The 20,848-nt window shown below is 48.3% G+C and overlaps 1 protein-coding gene across 1 annotated transcript; it reads right to left on the bottom strand.

Moving 5' to 3' along the window:
* Positions 1-394: 394 nt before the first annotated feature.
* Positions 395-11,621, bottom strand: RNF215 (ring finger protein 215). Its single transcript, XM_087880445.1, has 10 exons — positions 11,388-11,621; positions 9,581-9,709; positions 8,592-8,663; positions 8,407-8,492; positions 7,700-7,754; positions 6,375-6,479; positions 5,068-5,184; positions 4,075-4,212; positions 2,398-2,500; positions 395-543 (listed from the first exon to the last, which is right to left on the bottom strand). The coding sequence occupies exons 1-10, from the start codon at positions 11,601-11,603 to the stop codon at positions 530-532; spliced, it is 1,035 nt and encodes a 344-aa protein (XP_087736571.1). The 5' UTR covers positions 11,604-11,621; the 3' UTR covers positions 395-529.
* Between the last annotated feature and the right edge of the window lie 9,227 nt (positions 11,622-20,848).

Here is a 20,848-nt window from a genome sequence, read left to right as displayed (position 1 = left end):
CGCGCGTGTCGGCCCTTGTCTTCGTTCCTTCACGAGATGGAAGACCCCAGATGGCTTCCCAGAAGGGCAGGATCACCCCAGCTCAGATCCAAGCTGCACAAAACGTCCGAAGGACACACGCCCAAAAAAAGGGAGCGGATTCCAATCCGGGTAGTGGTAGTGGTAGAGACGATGCACAAACAGGCGGAAGGAAGATATGAATACATTATTTACACGTACTACTTGGAGTAGTTCCTGTCCCGGTGGAGCCCCGAGTATAGTCAGTGTAGCTGCTTCTCAAAGCAACCCCAGAAACGTATCCAAAACTCAAGGGCAACGTTTCTCAAGCTTGGCAGCTTTTAAGATGTGTGGACTTCAACTCCCAGAATTCTGGGAGAGACGGCTGGGGGAATTCTGGGAGTTGAAGTCCACGCATCTTAAAAAAGGCCGCCAGGTTTGAGAAAAAAACATTGCTTCTCTAAAGCAATGGCTTCTTGGAAAGACGGCCTCCTCCCTCGGAGCGCAGGAAGGACAGGATTTGCTCCCTGTCTCAGCAACAGTTTCCTGAAAGGAAGATAAAAGAAGAAGGGAGGAGAAAGAAAGAAAAAATGTCAGGGGTCTCCAAAACTTGGCAACTTTTTAAGACTTGTGGACTTCAACTCCCAGAATTCCTCAGCCAGGAATTGAAGGGAGTTGAAGTCCACAAGTCTTAAAAGTTGCCAAGTTTGGAGACCCCTGATTTATGTGGTCATAGCCCCCACTCCCCCCGCATAGGCACGGGGGGGGGAATATTAGGGTTTGAGGTTCTGGAAAGCCTCCTGCACCAACCTGGAAGCCAAAACGGGGCACAGGGGCATAGCGCGAGGCCCCCCCATGCCCCGTTTTGGCGCTGAAAAACCTGCTGCACCTCTTGTGCGCCTGCGTCCCCCCCCTGCGCCCCATCCCTGCACAGCAGAGACCCGAAGCCCAGCTGGCCAGCGGGAGGCTTGTGCGCACGCGTGGTGGAGCTGGGCTGGGGCGACAGCTGACGTGCCCGCAGAGATGGCTGTACGTGCCACCTGTGGCACGCGTGCCATCGGTTCGCCATCACGGAGCTAAAGCAATGAACGTTTCGGGGTGCAACACTGATCGAAAAAGAGCTTTAGATTCTGGAGCCAGACCCGAGATCTAATGCCCAAATGTTTTCTTGAAACGTGCAGAGTGCCGGCTGAGCCAGCAGCTGCACATCTGGGCGCGAAGCCTGCCACTTCCAGGCCAACTCAAGGCACCTCCACAGCTGTACTCTGAAGGGGGGGCGGCTGCAAAACAGCTGGGCATTCTCAATGCACATCTGGGTGTGAAACCTGCCACTTCCAGACAATTCGGCACCTCCACAGCTGTACTCTAATGGGGCAGCTGCTGCAAAACAGCTGGGCATTCTCAATGCACATCTGGCCGTGAAGCCTGCCACTTCCAGACCAACTCAAGGCACTCTTGATGGAGAGCTGCAAAACAGCTGGCCATTCTCGCTTTGCTCGCTCACTAACTCTCCTAGGGTTTTTCAGGACCATTGCTTCCCAGGTCGAACAATTTGAAATATGGTTGGGGGTTTCAATTCCCAGAATTCTGGGGGCCTGCCAGGTGAGCGGGTGGGGTGGGAATTCTGGGAGTCGAAGCCCACGCCTCTTAAAATGACCCAAGTTGGAAGAAAAAAAAAAAAAAAAGAAACATGAAAGCAAACATTTCTGACATCTGACCAATCAATATATAAATATTATTACTCTGCTTCTGCCACTACAGAGTCTGTAGTACAGTGGACTAAAGCACAATTATTAACATCTGCTGCTTGCAATTACTGCAAGTTCAAGTCTCCCCGGGCTCAAGGTTGACTCAGCCTTCCATCCTTTCTAAGGTAGGTAAAATGAGGACCCGGATTGTGGGGGCAATAAGCTGACTTTGTATAAATATACAAAAGGATGAAGGCTATTGCTTAACGCATTGTAAGCTGCCCTGAGTCTCCGGAGAAGGGCGGCATATAAATCAAATTAAAAAAATAAAATAAAAATAAAATAAAATAAATAAATAAAATAAAATAAATAAATGAAAGCACCCTGTTATTAACACAGCTGCCTGCAATTTACTGCTGGTTCAAATCTCTCCAAGGCTCAAGGTCGACTCAGCCTTCCATCCTTTCTAAGGTAGGTAAATTGAGGACCCAGTTGTGGGGGCAATAAGCTGACTTTGTATAAAATATACAAAAGGATGAAGGCTATTGCTTAGCGCATTGTAAGCCGCCCTGGGTCTCCGGAGAAGGGCGGCATATAAATTAAAGCAAAAAAATAAATAAATAATAAATTAAATTTGGAAAGCGAGGCTCAGGAAACCCGAGGGGCAGCTGCCTCTACCCCCCACCCACCCACCCCAAGCAAGGGCTCTTACCGAGAACGTTGTGTTTACAGAGAGGGCAAGTCTGTTGCAGGAGAAGCCACGGATCTACGCAGTCCCGGTGAAATTCGTGCAGGCAGGGTAGCACCCGGAGACACTGTTGGGCAAGCCAAGATCTACTCAGGAGTTGCAGGAGGGAGGAACCACCTGCGTTCTTTCCCTCTTGAGTTGGTAGCTCCTCCTGGTCCCCACATGGTTCGGCCTCTTTCTTTTGCTCTTTTTTTTTTTGAAAAAGTTTATTTTTATTTCTCCTGAACATGTCTTCAAACGTACCGTCTTCTTATCTATTGTTGATCATACCTATTCTCTTTTGACTTTCGCATTAGTTCATTAAGCCATTTCAATATCTCCAGGGGGGTTTGTTTGTTTATTTATTTTCATTTATTTTCATTTTTCATTTTATTAAATTTGTATACCGCCCTACTCCCGAAGGACTCAGGGCGGTGAGCAGGCACAGAATAAAACACATAAATGCAAAAGTTAAAAAACATAATTGAAACCAAATTAAATAATTTTATTCAATTTGTATCCCGCCTTTCTCCTAGCGGACTCAGGGCGGTGCACAGCCAGAACTAAAACACATACCAATTTCAAAATTTAAATTTTTTTAAAAGAATTATATGACTTTGGCCCAAAATTTAAAATATTCAAACTAAAACCCATTGACAATTTAAAAAGCTAAAAAAAAAAAAAAAAAAGGGGGGGGGGGTTTCACGCCAGCCCTGCTTGATGCTCTTCTACCATTCCATCTCCCTTATTTTACGACAATCCTTCTTCTCCTTCTCCTCTTTTCCTTCCCTCCCTTCTTCTATCCTCTTCTTTCTTCCTCTCCTTCCCCTTTCTTCCCCACACCTCCCTTCTTTCTAACCTTCTCTCCCACTCTTTATTTCTCCTCCCTTTCTTCCTCTCCTTTTCCCTTTCTTCTCTCCTTCCTCTCTTCTCCCCTCCTATCTATCCTTCTACTCCCTCCTTCCATTCTCTCGCCGTTGTTGCATTCATTTTCAATTCAGTATCTTCCAAAATGGTATCCGAGCAGGATTTTCTATTTATATTTACTTTCTTTTCAGTTCCTTTTCTATTTCACACGTATCATCATAAATTGTACATTTACATAATAATATTTTTTTCTTCCCCCCCCCGCTTCCCCCCTTTTCCATTTACACAGGTATCATCTGGGTTTCTATATCTTTTTGGCCTTCTCTCTCATTTACTTATTTATTTTATTTTTATTTTATTTCCAATTTATATACCGCCCTTCTCCCTGAGGACTCAGGGCGGTGTACAGCCAAAATTAAGAACGTGAAATATTAAAAACAATTAAAATATATATAAATTTGGCCCAAAAATTAAAAATCACAAACCAATTAAAACATTTAAAAATGTCTTCTTAAGCCAGCCCGGCTTGCTGGAAAAAGTGGGTTTTAAGGGCACGACGGAAGGCACTGAGGTCTTATACCTTTTCTAATTTATTAATCCATAATCTTTTATGGTTCAGCCTCTTTTGAAGAGAACCCTGGTTAAGACATCTCAACTCCATCTCAGCACCTCCAGAAACACCTCCAGGGATCTACGACGGAGGGAGCAACCAGCTCCCGATCTCCGGTTAGACGTTCCAACATTTCCAACATCTCCAATAAATCAGCCACAAGCAGATTTATGCCCGAGTCTTACCTGATTCTTCTGAAACTGGTCCAGGCAGATGGCACAGCTGTCAATCTCGTGCGCCCAGCTGTGGGGGGCCCTGCCAGGATGGTAACGCCGAGTTTTCAAGGCCAGCAGCTTCTGGGCAATGTGTTGCTTGAGATCCAGCTGCAAGTGGAGAAGATTTACTATTAGGCCGACCGATACCATCCTCACCCTACAAGAATGGACTATAGAATGAATAGATCGGACATCCAGCCAGTGATGAAATTTGTTACTACCGGTTCTGTGGGCGTGGTTTGATGGTAGTGGGGGGGGGGGTGTTAATGTGACTGGGTGGGCATGGCCAACTTTCTTTTTTTTTTAACTTTTAAAAGCATTTTTTCTACAACCTTAAGAGGTTGCAGAAAAAAAAAAGGCTTTTAAAAGCCTCTGACGATCAGGCAACTCAGCTGGGATCGTCAGAGGCTTTTAAAAGCATTTTTTTTTCTACGACGTCTTAAGGTTGTGGAAAAAATGCTTTTAAAAGTGTAAAAAAAAAAAAGTTGGCCAAGCCCACCCAGTCACATTAACCTTTACTGATTCTTCTTTTGTTGCTTGCCATATTATTTTAGATAAAAGCCTTTCAGAGGCTTTTTTTTTTCTGAAGCTCTGTTTGGAGGCTTTTTTTCTGGAGCTTCTTTCAGCCTCTGAAACCTCCGTTTGAGAAGCCGGGCGGGGCTACATTCGGAGTATAAGACGCACCCAGATTTTCACCCTCTTTTTGGGGGGGGGGAAGATGCGTCTTATACTCCGAAAAATACGGTATCTTGAATTCTACGGAATAGTGCAATATTAATGCAATATCAGGGGTTTTCAATTCAATTGTATAGAATGCGAAGGAGGTGTGGTTTTTTTTGTTTTATTTTTATAGTTATAATGCGCAGCGAAGAGGGCGTTTCATATCGTTGTACGGGGTGCAATGACGATAAACGAAATTAAACTAAACTAACGCTACGCCCGAGGCCGAGAGCGGGGCCCCACCTCAGATTCTTGGTCCAACTGACTGTGCCGGGACTGTCGTTGTGCCTGCACAATCACACCTGTGCACAGGATCAACGCAATGAGCAGGATTGCATTCCACAGCTGCTGGAGGTATTTCTGCAAACAGAGACCCACCCCCAAAAGGAACAGTCGTCACTCCTGAGTTGATGAGTGGGGTACAACCTGCTTACTCGGGCTTAGTAAAACAACAACAACTAACAACAACGAACCTGGACAACTCAGCAGACTAATGCATTGTAATTTAACTCCAGCTGTCTGCAATTAGTAAGTTCGAATCTCACCAGGTTGACTCAGCCTTCCATCCTTTCTAAGGTAGGTAAATTGAGGACCCAGTTTGTGGGGGCAATAAGCTGACTTTGTATAAATATACAAAAGTATGAAGGCTATTGCTTAACGCATTGTAAGCCGCCCCGAGTCTCCGGAGAAGGGTGGCATATAAATCAAATTAAAAAAACAACAACAACAACTTAGCAGCCATTTTTTACGCACAGAAGGCAGAGGAGAGGAGAGCAGTGGAAATCAATGGGCCGGTCCTCGGGACGAAGAGGCACCACTGCTAGTGAAGCCCCACCTTAGCTCTGGGGATGAAAGGCAAGGAGCGGAGATGAATAGGTGTGGCAAACAACTATTCATCTGCCAGCCAGACAGACTTGTTAGCCTGCGGTGAGAGAGAAACTTTTTGCCGGGGCTGCCGGCGCTCCGAATAAGAAATATTTTGAGTTTACTTCAGAAAGTTTGTCGTGTTTGAGGAGCTCGGTCAGAACCGAACCACTTTACAAATTGGGCAGCCGTAGTAAATCTACGATTGATTTGCAACCATTTATCTAGTGACTACAACGGCACTGGGGAAAAAAAAAAAGGCCAATGACCAATCCTCGCATTTACGACCATCGTCGCATCCCCTGGTCCGGCGATAAAAATTCGGGCCTTTGGGCAACCCGCACGCATTTGCAACGATTTGCAGCATCCTGAAAATACGTGATTTGTCATTTGTGATTTTTTTTCCCCAGCCGGCTTCCAACAAGTGAAACCGACGAGGCAAGCCGGCCAGCTGATTCGCTTAATGACCGCTTGTGATTTGCTTAACAACAGTGGCAATAATTGGCTTTCCAAACTGGACGCGACCTCACTGCCTTGCTTAGCAAGGGGGAATTCTGTTCCCGTTAAGTCGAGGCCTACCTGCCTTCCTCTGTTGTTACCTGTAGCCTCCAGAATGTTCTTCTTATGACCCACAGGGACCTATCAATCAACACATTTCAACAGAACATCTGGCTCTTTTCACCAACCTGGACCTTTGAGCTGTTTTCGCCCGTGCAGATAACGCCCTGCCACTCGCCATACATGCCACCCCGCGAGAGGCCACAGGTTGACCAGAGGGTCAGAGTCACCCCCTTGAAAGAGAGAGAGAAAAAAAAGGGGGGGGAAACGACAACTGAGGTTAGGCTAAAAACAGCAATAGAGACAATGAAACCGATGAGGTTTCAAAAACTACACAACACAACACAACTGGCAGCGATTTACAGAATAACCGAGTTGGAAGGGACCTCGGAGGTCTTCTAGTCCAACCCCCTGCTCGAGCAGGAGGCCCTATGCCAGTGAGGGCGAACTTTTTTTAGAGACCCGAGTGCCCAAACTTCAACCCCCAAACCCAACGATTTATCGCAAAGTGCCAATAGGGCAATTTAACCTGAATAATGAGGTTTTGACTACCTAAAATAACGATAAACAAGGCAAGAGTTCAGCTAATTGTTCTAAGAAAAACGTGAGAAATGCAGTTTTATGCGCCTTCAATTTTTTTTCTGCTTTTGAGCGTTTTAGCAACAATAAAAAAGGAAAACTTTTGTAGTATCATTTCTCTTTCCCTTCCTCTCTCTTTTTGTTTCTCTCTTTCTCTTTCCCTCCCTCCCTTTCTCTTTCTTTCTTTCCCTCCCTCTTTCTTTCCCTCCCTCCCTCTTTCTTTTTCTCTCTTCCCCTTTCCCTCCCTCCCTCCCTCCCTCTTTCTTTCTTTCTTTCCCTCTTTCCCTCCCTCTCTTTTTTCTGTTTCTCTCTTTCTCTTTCCCTCCCACCCTTTTTCTTTCTGTTTCCCTCTCTCTCTTTCCCTCCCTCCCTCCCTTTCTTTTTCTTTCTTTCCCTCTTTCTCTTTCCCTCCCTCTTTCTTTTTCTCTTCCTTTCCCTCCCTCCCTTTCTCTTTCCCTCCCTCTTTTTTTGTTTCTCTTTCCCTCCCTTTCCCTCCCTCCCTTTCTTTCTTTCTCTTTCCCTCTTTCCCCCCCTCCCTCTTTTTCTTTCTCTCTTTCCCTCTCTCTCTTTCCCTCCCTCTCTCTCTCTCTCTCTCTCCCTCTCTCTTTCCCTCCCTCTCTCCCTCTCTCTTTCCCTCCCTCTCTCTCTCCCTCCCTCCCTCCCTCTCTCTCTCTCTATCCCTGGTCAAGATGGAGGCCGCCCAAGATTGGCATTTGGCCTGGCCTGGGGCTGAGATGCAACCAAAGACCTTTTCTGTTTTGCCAGGAGAGTGTGTGTGTTTGCCACACAAAGAGTTTTCGTTGAATGGGCCACTCGGCCCCGGCTTCCCTGCCCAGGATGGTGCCACCTCCCTCTTCCCTTGCCAGCCACATACCATGTTCTCCAGCAGCCCTGCTTGGTAGGTGATCTTTGCTGTGGCCTGAAGACCTCTGCAAAAAAAGGAAGGAGAGGGAAGAATGAATAACAGAATAACAGAGGCGGAGGGAACCTTGGAGGTCTTCTAGTCCAGCCCCCTGCTTAAGCAGGAGACCTATATCAGGGGTCTGCAACCTTAAAACACTCAAAGAGCCATTTGGAGCCGTTTCCCACAGAAAAGAAAAACACCGGGAGCCACAAAAAACTGGGTGGGCGTGGCCAACTCAACCTCACTCACTTCCACCAGTCACATGACCCCCCCCCTTAGCCACGCCTACCCAGCCGGTCATTAGGGCTGAGAACCTGTTGTTAAAAAAAACACCGGGAACCACAAAATCCTTTTGACATCTCTCTCTCTCTCCCTTCCCCCTCTCTCTCTGTATCCCGCCGTGGCAGGGGAAGGATACTGCAAAATCCCCATTCCCTCCCTACTCCTGGGGGAAGGATATTGCAAAATCTCCATTCCCACCCCACTCTGGGGCCAGCCGGAGGTGGTATTGGCCGGTTCTCCAAAGTACTCAAAATTTCTTGTGCCGGTTCTCCGAACTGCTCAAAATTTCCGCTACCGGTTCTCCCGAACCTGTCAGAACCTGCTGGATTTCACCCCTGCTCCAGTCCTTCCTCCCCCACCCCCACCCCCACCCACCCAGTACCCAGGCAGCTCACCTCAGCAGTGCCCCGAGGAGCTTGGTCACGTTTTCTGAAGTCTGGACTATCACCACGGGCTTCGAAAGGACCTGGGAGACGTCCAGCTGTAGCAGAGAGAAGGCAAGGAAAAGACCATCGGTGGGGGAATGAGGGCAGGGGGTCCCATTATCTCTCCATGCACCATCAAGGGCATCCATACCTACCTCTCGGATTCTGTTCTGATTCAGGGCAAGGATGAGCAGGGCTGAAGCCCCCAAAACAAGGGCCCGTTTCATCTGCAGGGAGAAAAACCCACCAAGGAATTAGGAAACAGGAAGAGGACGGCGACCCCTTGGTTCTAAAGATCAGGACAAGGAGACCCTATACCCGTGATGGCGAACCTGTGGCACGCGTGCCAGAAGTGGCACGCAGAGCCATCTCTCCGGGCACGCCAGCCGTTGTTGCCCATTGCTTTTCCAGGTTTCGGCATGTACATGTGCGCCGCCTAGCTGGTTTTCGCACGGGAGGGGGGGGGTCGACGAAAACTGGAAGACCAGCTCCCTGGCGTTTCCTCCCACGATCAGCTGTGCTTTTGAAGCTGTTTTTCAGCTCCCACGATCTTCCGTGCTTTGCCTGCTTTTCTAATTGCTACTCCCATCAGCTGTTCTTTTGAAGCTGTTTTTCCAGCCGTGAGTGAAGCCATCTTCCGTGCTTTGCCTGCTTTTCTAATTGCTGCTCCCTCCGACGATCAGCTGTGCTTTTGAAGCTGTTTTTCAGCTCCCACGATCTTCCGTGCTTTGCCTGCTTTTCTAATTGCTGCTCCCTCTGACGATCAGCTGTTCTTTTGAAGCTGTTTTTCCAGCCCCAAGGCAAGTGAAGCCATCTTCCGTGCTTTGCCTGCTTTTCTAATTGCTACTCCCATCAGCTGTTCTTTTGAAGCTGTTTTTCCAGCCGTGAGTGAAGCCATCTTCCGTGCTTTGCCTGCTTTTCTAATTGCTGCTCCCTCCGACGATCAGCTGTGCTTTTGAAGCTGTTTTTTTTTTAGCCCCAACCAGCCCCAACCTCAAAACCAGCGAGCGAACTAATATGCTGAAGCTGACCAGGTTAAGGACGCTAGCCGGATGAATACCTGGTAGGCAGAATTCCCGCCCTCCCCCCCCCATTTTCCTCCCCAAAAACTAAGGTGTGTCTTATACTCCGAAAAATACGGTACCTTGTCAACCACAGTGCTGGCAAAAGATTCCTCTTTGTGGCCCTTGGGGGACTCTGTTTGTTCCTCCTCCACCGGAACCACGCCAATCCAGGTGTCCTCATCCTCCAGCCTGGGCTCGGTGTCATTCACCTGGGAGAGAAGGGATGGAAGACAAGGTGACCTCCGTCCGTTCCCTGGAAGCCCAGGAACTCGGCTTCCAGCATCTGCTTTCCAACCAAAGGAAATATGGAACAAGCCACCATGACCTCGTACGCATCGGGAGTTTGTCTGTACAGGTAGACCTCACCTTAACGAACACCTTTGGGACCAGAATTGCCCTGGCTGAGTTAGGCGGTCGTTAAGGGAAGCGCACCTGATTTGATGGCCCATTTTTGCCCCCGGTTGTTACACATGAATCGTGGCAGTGAAGTCGTTAAGCGAATCTGCCCAGTGGGAAGGTAGCATGACCCCCGGGGATGCTGCCGCTGTCCTAAGTACAGGTAGTCCTCGAGTTATGACCACAATTGAGCCCGACATTTACGTTGCTAAGTGAAACATGTCCAAAGGCGGCCTCGGGTTTACCTGCCCGTCTTGCCCTCCCCCGTTCTTAGAGCACCAAAAGCCCACTCCTCAAACAGCCCCTCTCTCATGCGGTGTGGAAGAAGGTTGACCCCCCCGCCCCCTCCCTGGAGCACCAAGAGCCCCCTCCCAAAACAGCCGCTCTCCCACGCGGTTCAGAAGGTTGCTCCCCCCTCTGCCCCCCATCCTTAGAGCCCCTTCCCAAAGAGCCCCACGCGGTTCAGAAAATGGTTGACCTCCCCTCTCCCCCATCCCTACAGCACCAAGAGCCCCCTCCCCAAAGAACCCCTCTCCCACATGGTTTAGAAGGTTGACACCTCCCCTCTGCCCCCATCCCTAGAGCCCCCTCCCCAAACAGCCAGCCCCACGTTGTTAAAGAAGGCTGACCCTCCCTTTTCACCCCCTCCCTAGAGCACCAAAAGCCCCCTCCCCTAACAGCTCCTCTCCCACCTGCTTCAGTTGACCCCCTTCTACCCCCCATCCTTAGAGCCCCCTCCCCAAAGAGCTGCTCTCCCACCCGCTTCAGAAGTTGACCCCCCTCTACCTCCCATCCTTAGAGCCCCCTCCCCAAAGAGCTGCTCTTCCACAGCTTCAGAAGTTGACCCCCCCTCTACCTCCCATCCTTAGAGCCTCCTCCCCAAATAGCCCCAAAGCAGTTCAGAAGAAGGCTGAACCCCCCCTCTCCCCCATCCCTAGAGCACCAAGAGCCCCCTCCCCAAACAGCCCCTCTCCCATGCGGTTCAGAAGTTGACCCCCCTCTACCCCCCATCCTTAGAACCCCCTCCCCTAACAGCTCCTCTCCCACCCGCTTCAGAAGTTGACCCCCCTTCTATCCCCCATCCTTACAGCCCCCTCCCCAAAGAGCTGCTCTCCCACCCGCTTCAGAAGTTGACCCCCCCTCTACCTCCCCCTCCTTACAGCCCCCTCCCCAAAGAGGTTCAGAAGAAGGCTGAACCCCCCCCCTCTCCCCCATCCCTAGAGCACCAAGAGCCCCCTCCCCAAACAGCCCCTCTGCCACGCGGTTCAGAAGAAAGCTGACACCCCCATCCCTAGAGCCCCCCCTCCCCAAATAGCCAGCCAGCCCCCCACCCCCCACTCAATTGTCCCAGGCGCTTCATCGCCTCCCCTTCCCCTCCCCGGTCTCTCGCGTGGGGAGGGGGCTGCGTGGGGGGGGGGGCACGGGAGGGGAGGGAGCCCCCCCCCGTTTTGCTACCCCCTCCCCCCCCCCTTTGGAGCCCCGCAGGCTCACCAGCACCAGGCTGCCCCGCACAGCGGCCGCCGCCTGCAGCTCCAAGCCCGGCCGGCCCAGCAACGCGCCCTGCAAGGTGCAGCAGCAGCCCCGGCCGGGCAGCGACACCTCCACCTGCGCCGCCGCAGCCGAGCCCGGGGAGGAGGAGGAGGAAGCGGCAGCCTCGGCCGCCGCCAGCAGCCACGCCAGCAGCCCCGGCAGCGCCATCGCCAGCATCGCCTCCGCCTCCGCCTCCGCCACGCGCCCAGCCCCAACCGCCTCCCACCGCCCGCCCCTCCGCCCGCCCGGCTGGGTTGAGCTGCTGGTGCATGCAGAGGAAAGAGGCTAAACCATGGTTTGCATGGGGGCTCTGCACCTGCTAAGCCGCCTCTTAGCCAGGGTTTGTTGGAGAGGTTCATCTGTTGCATGTAGTAGAGGAAAGGGGCTAAACCATAGTTTGCATGGGGGCTCTGCTCCCATTAAACCCCCTCTTAGCCTGGGTTTATTAGAGAGATTGCATCTGTTGCATACCCAGGAAAGGGGCTAAACCATGGTTTGCATGGGGGCTCTGCACCTGCTAAGCCGCCTCTTAGCCGGGGTTTGTTGGAGAGGTTGCATCTGTTGCATGTAGTAGAGGAAAGGGGCTAAACCATGGTTTGCATGGGGGCTCTGCTCCCATTAAACCCCCTCTTAGCCTGGGTTTGTTGGAGAGGGGCTGCATGCACAGAAAAGGGGCTAAACCATGGTTTGCATGGGGGCTCTGCTCCCATTAAACCCCCTCTTAGCCTGGGTTTATTAGAGAGATTGCATCTGTTGCATACCCAGGAAAGGGGCTAAACCATGGTTTGCATGGGGGCTCTGCATCTGCTAAGCCGCCTCTTAGCCGGGGTTTGTTGGAGAGGTTGCATCTGTTGCATGTAGTAGAGGAAAGAGGCTAAACCATGGTTTGCATGGGGGCTCTGCACCTGCTAAGCCGCCTCTTAGCCAGGGTTTGTTGGAGAGGGGCTGCATGCACAGAAAAGGGACTGAACCATGGTTTGCATAGGGGCTCTGCTCCCATTAAACCATCTCTTAGCCAGGGTTTGTTGGAGAGGGACTAAGCCATGGTTTGCATGAGGGCTCTGCTCCCACTGCTGCCTCTTAGCCAGGGTTTGTTGGAGAGGGGCTGCATGCACAGAAAAGGGACTGAACCATGGTTTGCATAGGGGCTCTGCTCCCATTAAACCATCTCTTAGCCAGGGTTTGTTGGAGAGGGACTAAGCCATGGTTTGCATGGGGGCTCTGCTCCCACTGCTGCCTCTTAGCCAGGGTTTGTTGGAGAGGGGCTGCATGCACAGAAAAGGGACTGAACCATGGTTTGCATAGGGGCTCTGCTCCCATTAAGCCATCTCTTAGCCAGGGTTTGTTGGAGAGGGGCTACTAAGCCATGGTTTGCATGGGGGTTGTGCACCCACTAAGTTGCCTCTTAGCCAGGGTTTGTTGGAGGGGTGCATCTGTTGCATGTAGTAGAGGAAAGAGGCTAAACCATAGTTTGCATGGGGGCTCTGCTCCCATTAAACCGCCTCTTAGCCAGGGTTTGTTGGAGAGGTTCATCTGTTGCATGTAGTAGAGGAAAGGGGCTAAACCATAGTTTGCATGGGGGCTCTGCTCCCATTAAACCAGCTCTTAGCCTGGGTTTGTTGGAGAGCGGCTACTAAGCCATGGTTTGCATGGGGGTTGTGCGCCCACTAAGCCGCCTCTTAGCCAGGGTTTGTTGGAGAGGGGCTACTAAGCCATGGTTTGCATGGGGGTTGTGCGCCCGCTAAACTGCCTCTTAGCCAGGGTTTGTTGGAGGGGTGCATCTGTTGCATGTAGTAGAGGAAAGAGGCTAAACCATAGTTTGCATGGGGGCTCTGCTCCCATTAAACCACCTCTTAGCCACGGTTTGTTGGAGAGGGGCTACTAAGCCATGGTTTGCATGGGGGCTCTGCACCCACTAAGCCGCCTCTTAGCCAGGGTTTGGAGAGGGGCTGCATGCACAGGAAAGGGGCTAAACCATGCTTTGCATGGGGGCTCTGCTCCCATTAAACCACCTCTTGGCTGGGGTTTGTTGGAGAGGGGCTACTAAGCCATGGTTTGCATGGGGGCTCTGCACCCACTAAGCCGCCTCTTAGCCAGGGTTTGTTGGAGAGGGGCTAAGCCATGATTTGCTTTGGTGACCGGCTGCATGGAGGCCCTGCTCCCATTAAACCGCCTCTTAGCCATGGTTTGTTGCAGAGGTGCGTGTGACGAAAAGAGAGCTAGCCAATGACAAGGAGTCCTCTACTTACAACCAGCAAAAGTCACAAATGGAGATCAGAGATGAGCCTGGGTCATTGCAAGCATCGTAGATGTACGCCAGTTGCCAAGGGACCCAAATTTGGATCGTGTAACTCTGGGGACGCTGCGGTCGTAAAGTGCAAGGAATGGTTATAAATCGAGGACTGCCTTTGGGGTTGCAAGCATGAAGATAATTCTTGGGAGTCTGCAAAAATGCAATCCTTCACTAATAAACCACTTTGTGTCCAATGTTTTAGAGAAGTGGCTTTCTTGCAGGGCAGACACAAAATCTGATTGTGGCGCAGCTCAGGAAGCCAAGCCAGTTGTGGCCCTCCAGATGTGGCCCTTTACATCTGGCCTCACTTCTACAGAGCGCTTCTGCAGAGCTTCTGCAGCTTTAAAACTGTGTGGACTTCAACTCCCAGAAGGCTCCAGCCAGAGAAAAGCTGGTGGGCTGAGATGCCCTCTAGAGGTCACAGCTGGGATTGTAGAAGGAAGTACTACTGCCTGTTCTACGGTGGCTGGTAGGGGACATTATTGTGGCTGAAAACAAAAATCAGCTGATCAGCCAAGCCATGCCTTGTTCCAATCAATCCATCAGAGCTGGAAGGGACCTTAGAGGTCTTCTAGTCCAACCCCCTGCTCAAGCAGGAGACCCTATACCATTCCAGACAAGTGACAAGTCTTTTTTTTCCACTTCCAAACAATCTCGCTTTCTTTGCAAATGCATATAGTCCTCGACTTACAACGGTTCATTTAGTGACCAAAGTTAGAACAGCACTGAAAAACCTGACTAAAGGCCACTTTTCACACTTAACGACTGTTGCAGCATCCCCCGTGGTCGGGTGATCAAAATTCGGACGCTCGGCAACTGACTCATATTTATGACGGTGGCAACGTCCATGTGGGGGGGTCATGTGATCCCCGTTTTGCGACGTTCGGACAAACAAAGCCAACGGGGAAAGCCAGATTCGCGTTGCTAACTTAATGACTGCAGTGATTCATTTAAGAACTGTGGCACGAGAGGGCGTAAAATGGAGCGAAATTCACGTTTTATTTATTTATTTATTTATTTATTTATTTAATTAAATTAAAAATTGTCTAAATTTGTGACCGGCCAATACTCTATTCAGAAAAAATACATTGTATGTTTGTTTGTCTGTCTGTATTCAAAAAAAACTTTTATAAAAGAAAGAAAGAAAGAAAGAAATCTGAGCAGGGTAATTTCATCCCTTGGGTTAGAATTTCAAGAAGGGTGAGAAAGAAAAGTTTTTTTTTTTTTTAAAGCCTTAATCTGTTTGCAGCAAACATTCCTAAGCAGGGCAAGGAATCGGGTGCCTGGAGTTTGATACGGCCTCTTGAGCCATCGTTTTGTGAAATAAGCCCGATCGATTTTAATGCACTGAAACTGGGAATCAAGACTGTGATCGATTAGGTGGAGTCTGCCTGGAGCATGGATCTCATTGCCCAACATCCCTTTTACACAGAGTTCCCGTTCTATATAATGTGAGAACATGGCAGTGATTGTTATAGCTGCTGCCAGGAACAACAAGATCAGGATTACAAGCTCTATGAAGAGGATAAAAACTAATTAGGGTGATACTTGTATTATTAACCACAAGGAGTTTGGACTTGTTTGTTTCTATATCCTTATTTGTGGTCTGCTTTTCCTTAAAATAATAATCCCAATCCCAAGGTTGAGAACAGATGTTGAAATAAATCTGTGGGTGTTGAAATAAATCACGGTTGAAAATCAATGTTGAATCCTTAGATGGGTCACCTTTAGCATGAATGATGGCCTTACAACGTCTTCCCATGGAGTGAACCAAGTCTTTTAGTTCTGCAGCTGCCATCATGTGAAACCAAGATTGAAGGATGGCTTCTATTAACTGGGTTTTATTGCTGGGTCGCTTCTGACGAACAAGTTTCTTTAGTCGGCTCCATAGATTTTCTAATTGGGTGAAGGTCTGGGCTATTCCCAGGCCATTCCAGCAGTGGAATAGGATTATCTTGAAACTCCAAAAGAAAAAGTGGTGTTATTAGTCATCAAAACTCAAAAATACACTTTTCCCAAAAGGTTTCTACAGTTTTGGCCGCTACCGTTAACTTTCTTTCCACTTTCCTACTCAGCTTTTGGCTTTATTTATCTTTCTCTTGTTCCATTATGACCTTGGAATCCTTTGCTATCAGATTTCACTGCCAGATCTCAAAAAGACAAGAGCGGGAGTGTTTGTTTGCTAAATTCCTTAAATGCTTCCGCCATCCCCCATTTTTTGCAAGCATCCTGACCTGTGTGTTTCTCGACCTTGGCTACTTTCAAGATGGGTTGGACTTTGACTCCCAGAATTCCCCAGCCAGCTTGAATTGACTCCCTAGAACGGTGTGTCTCCCGACTCCAGCATCTACGCACTTCCCCCCCCCCAATATTCATTGTATGTTTTACAACACTAGGGGTGACAACCGCCTCTTGATGCGGGTGAAGAAGGAGAGTGCAAAAGTTGGGTTGAAACTCAACGTTAAGAAAACTAGGATCATGGCATCCAGACCTCTCAACTCCTGGAAAATAGATGGGGAAGAAATGGAGGTAGTGAGAGATTTTATTTTCCTGGTCTCCAAGATCACCGCGGATGGGGACTGCAGCCAAGAAATTAAAAGACGCTTGCTCCTGGGGAGGAAAGCCATGGCAAATCTAGACCGCATACTAAAAAGCAGAGACATCAATCACCCTGCCAACAAAAGAGCATATTATCAAGGCGATGGTTTTCCCAGTTGCAATGGATGGCTGGGAAAGTTGGACCATAAGGAAGGCTGAGCACCAAAGAATGGAGGCCTTTGAACTCTGGTGCTGGAGAAGACTCCTGTGAGTCCCTTGGACTGCAAGGAGATCCAACCAGTTGGTCCTAGAGGAGATCAACCCCGACTGCTCTTTAGAAGGCCAGATCCTGAAGAGGAAACTCAAATCCTTTGGCCACCTAATGAGAAGGAAGGATTCCCTGGAGAAGAGCTATTTTTCAATTGATTTTAGCTTCCAAACCTTTTATCAGTTTTGTTGCTCTCCTCCCATCCTGGCCAAGAAGACGCTCCCCCCCTCCTCCACATGTTCCCGAGCTGATTGGGCAACCTGCTTGGGCAACCTGCAGTACAGGGCACCAGGTACGAAAAATCGAAGCCGCTGTTTCTTCATCAACTCGGCTCTGGAAGGTCCAATGGTGAGAAACAGAGGCAGATTTCGTCATCTCGGCGGTGATCAAAGCTTTTGCTTGCAGATAGGCAGATGGGCTGTCTTATTTATTTATTTATTTTATTATTTATTTATTTTTTTGCAAGCTTGCTTCCCTGGCCTTGGTGGCCGGCAATGGTTTTAATCCTCAATATCCTTTCATCCTCAAAAGAACCGTTTTTCTACTTGCATTTTTTTTACCTGCTTTCGAACTGCTGGGTTGGCAGAAGCTGGGACAAGTCACGGGAGCTCACCCCGTTACGCGGCGCCAGGGATTCGAACCGCCGAACTGCCGACCTTTCGATCGACAAGCTCAGCATCTTAGCCCCTGAGCCACTGCGTCCTTCTTCAAATCTGTCTTATTTTGCACAAAATGCCAACGTACTGTTTTTGCCTCTTAGATCCGCGTTCTCGCTTGCCGTTTTGCTCTACCTGCTGATGAGAGAGGGATCTGCCGTCTCCTGTATCTCTCTGCCCAATCTGTTGTTTGCTTTTATTATTGTCACCCTCCCAATATATCACACCATGCCAGCCACGCCAGGGGTACCCTACCGATGAACAAATGGCTATTGTTCCATCGCCTGGCCTGACATTTACGGAAGGAGCTTAAACGGATTAGCCCCGAGCAGTTGCACAACAGGCTCATACACACACACACTTTTTTTTTTTTATTAAAAGCCAAAAAAAAAAAAAAAAGGCTTTTTTTTGATTTGGAGCATTTCCAGATTTCAGCAGAACTGGTAGGACAAGAAACCCAGATGGAAATTCGCAGTCCTGTTTAGGACTCTGGCCTGGAGGGCTGTTGCAAAACAGATTTATTTTTTGGTGCAATTTGGCAAAAGGAGAAGTAGGGAAGGGAAGGGTTTTTTTTGTTTTTGTTTTTGTTTTGGAATATATGTTGTACATTTTTCTTTTAAAAACCTAAAAAAGAAATTCTGTGTCTATCTGAACAGAGTGTTGTCTGGGCGCAATTCATTTTGAGTAAACAAAACAACAATCACCATATTAAGTGATCTTAATAAAACATTATCGGTGTTAATCGCACGGGAATAATACAATTGGATTATCTGTCTCACAAAATGTTCGATACAAATGTTCATTCCCTTTTTTGAATTCTCTTTAGTTTGTAACCTCTGTTTCTATCCGTTAACCGTTGGTAAAATAAATCCCATGTTAAAAAAATATATTCTGGGTTTTTTTTCCTTTTCTTTTATCTTAAGTGTCAGTCTATCCATCTCAGCACATTCTAATATTTTTTTTTTTAATTAATAAAAGGGAAGGTTAAAGGATTTAAGGACCAAGAAGAAGGAATTAAGGAGCACTTAGGACCACTGTAGCATCCTCGCGGTCATGCAATCAAAATTTAGACGCTTGGCGATCGATTCATATTTATGACGGTGTCCCAGGGTTACATGATTCCCTTTTCCAGCGAACAAAGTCAATTAGGGAAGCCAGACTCACTTTTAACAACGGTTTGACTTCTTTAACGGCTGCTGTGATTTGCTTAACAACGGCGGCAAGAAAGATTGTCCCAATGGGGGCGAACTCACTTAACCAATGTTTCACTTAGCGACAGAAATTTTTAGGCTCGGTTGTGGCTGTAATTCGAGGACTGCCTCATAGTCGTTTTTTTCCTGGACTTGCCCAGGAGAAATGAGAAAAAGCTTCCCTTGTGATCGTGAGAAACCTTCTCCTTGTCTCCTTCCATCCTTTTGCTCCTAACGAAGATCTCGTTTGTTTGTTTTTTCCTGGAGTTTTATGTAACCGGGCTGTGAAATTCTGTACTCAAACTAATCTCCAATTAGAGCCGGGAGTCTTTCATGAGTTGCAGAGAAAGATTAACTGGCGGGGTCTACTTGTATAATCAGTGAGTGGTTGATCTTAATTGGGAAAGTTAATTTTTAATTGGGGGGACCGGATTTTTATTTTAGTCTTCCCCTATCGATTTGAAGATCTCAGAAGTAGTGCAAATGAAAGAGAGATTACGCCTCTCCAGGCAGAGAGAGATTCTAGAAATACAAGTTTGATACCTTTAGGAAAGAGGCTACAGAAGAACGATCTGAACTATTGGCCTGTCGTAATCCTTCCACTTCCACTGTATTTGTAAATATATATTTGTAAATCCATACATTGAGACACGCATTGTAAAACGTTGCAACTCACATCCACAAGAATCTACCTGTCAAAAGGTGGACCGCAGGCAGCCAAAATTGCTTCATCCGTGTTCGTTTCGTTTTTTTTTCCAGGCACAGAAAATGAGAATAAATGTATTGCTTTTTTTTTTTTTTTTGGAGAGAGAGAAAAGAGTTCAAAATGCTTTATATCGGGTTTGCACAATTGTTTGTGCCATTATATTGATCTCAGAATAACGGGGTGAGAAGGGACCTTGGGAGGTCTTGAAGGAATCAAGACAAAAAACCAAAAAAAAAAAGCTGAAATATTAGCCTATATGTTTCAGGTGCTTTTAAGATCGTGTATTTTGTTCAGCTCAGCTTCTGCGGGATTCCTAGCCAATATTCCTAGCAACATCTCTGGTGATTTTCTTAGCAACAACACAGAAATAGTTTCCTGTTCTGTTCTTGTGGGATGTGTCTTCAACTTCACCTGGGGATTTCCTTGTGGCCTCCTCTCCTCTTTTGGAATTGTCCTGAGTCAATCATGTCGTGTTTGCTGAGTTTTTGTAGAATTTCGTTCCCCATTATGGCTCATTCCCAGGACTTTCGTGCCTAAGGACGAACCAGAACTCGCCGTCTCCCAGCGGTTGGCCCAAATCCACCCAGCAAAACCACTGCGGTTGTTAAACGAATTGTGCGGTTGTTAAACGAATCGTGCGGTCATTAAGCCAACCTGGCTTCCGCCCTTCCTTTACTTGTGCGAAGCTGTCTGGAAAGATCATGAATGCAGATCACAGGATGACCTTGAGACCTGCCAACGTCGTAACTACATGCTAGTTGCCAAGCGCCTGGATTTTGATCATGTGACTGAAGGGATTGCCGTGACAGTCATAAGTGCGAGGACAGGTTGTAAGTCACTTCTTTCATGGCTGGCTGGGGAATTCTGGGAATTGGATTGCCGTGACAGTCATAAGTGCGAGGACAGGTTGTAAGTCACTTCTTTCACGGCTGGCTGGGGGATTCTGGGAGTTGAAGTCCACCCGTCTTAAAGTCGCCAGGGTTGAGAAACACTGCTTTAAAGTACAGATAGATACAGAGCTGGAAGGGACCTTGGAGGTCATCTAGTCCAACCCCAAGCAGGAGATCCTACACTATTTCCTACAGTCCAGTCTCTTCTTGAAAGCCTCCAGAGATGAAGCTCCCACAACTTCTGAAGGCAACTTCTGTTCCATGGATTGATTGTTCTCACTGTCGGAAAATTCCTCCTTATTTCTAGGTTGAATCTCTTCTTGTTCAGTTTCCATCCATTCTTCCTTCGGGTGCTTTGGAAAATAGCTTGACCCTCTTCCTCCTCTCTGTGGCAGCCCCTCAAATATTGGCAGACTGCTCTCCTGTCTCCCCTGGTCCTTCTCTTCACTAGACCAGCCATGCCCAGTTCCTGCAACTGTTCATCGTATGTTTTAGCCTCCAGTCCCCTCATCATCCTGGTTGCTCTTCTCTGCAGTCTTTCTAGAGTCTCAACATCTTTTTTTATAATGTAGTGACCAAAACTGGATGCAGTACTCTAGGTGTGGTCTTACTAAGGCTTTATAGAGTGGTATTAGTACCTTGCTTGATCTGGATTGTATCCCTCTGTTAATGCAATTTAAGGTTGCTTTTTCGGCTACCAAGTGATGTTGGGCTACTCCAGAACTGGATGCAGAGCAGTTCTGAGGTCCAATCATTGGTGGGAAGAAATCTCCTGGGTCTCTGGCTGCCCACCCTGGAAACGGGATCTTGGAGTGGCGAGATTGGCAGTCACATCCAGCAGGATTCCTCCTTACCCCCACAGGATTATTATGTGCCGCCTC

The sequence above is a fragment of the Pantherophis guttatus genome, chromosome 17 (assembly GCF_059756535.1).
Source record: "Pantherophis guttatus breed Tessera chromosome 17, ASM5975653v1, whole genome shotgun sequence".
Classification (NCBI taxonomy): Eukaryota; Metazoa; Chordata; class Lepidosauria; order Squamata; family Colubridae; genus Pantherophis; species Pantherophis guttatus.
This window is presented reverse-complemented; position numbering and strand designations above follow the sequence as displayed.

Excerpts from the sequence above, each read along its gene's own strand:
- RNF215 (XM_087880445.1), bottom strand. The coding sequence starts at position 11,603 with ATGCTGGCGATGGCGCTGCCGGGGCTGCTGGCGTGGCTGCTGGCGGCG. Across the intron at positions 7,755-8,406 it reads CTCCTCGGGGCACTGCTGAG|AGGTCTTCAGGCCACAGCAA; the intron begins GTGAGCTGCCTG and ends CTTTTTTTGCAG. Across the intron at positions 5,185-6,374 it reads AAAACAGCTCAAAGGTCCAG|AAATACCTCCAGCAGCTGTG; the intron begins GTTGGTGAAAAG and ends CTCTGTTTGCAG.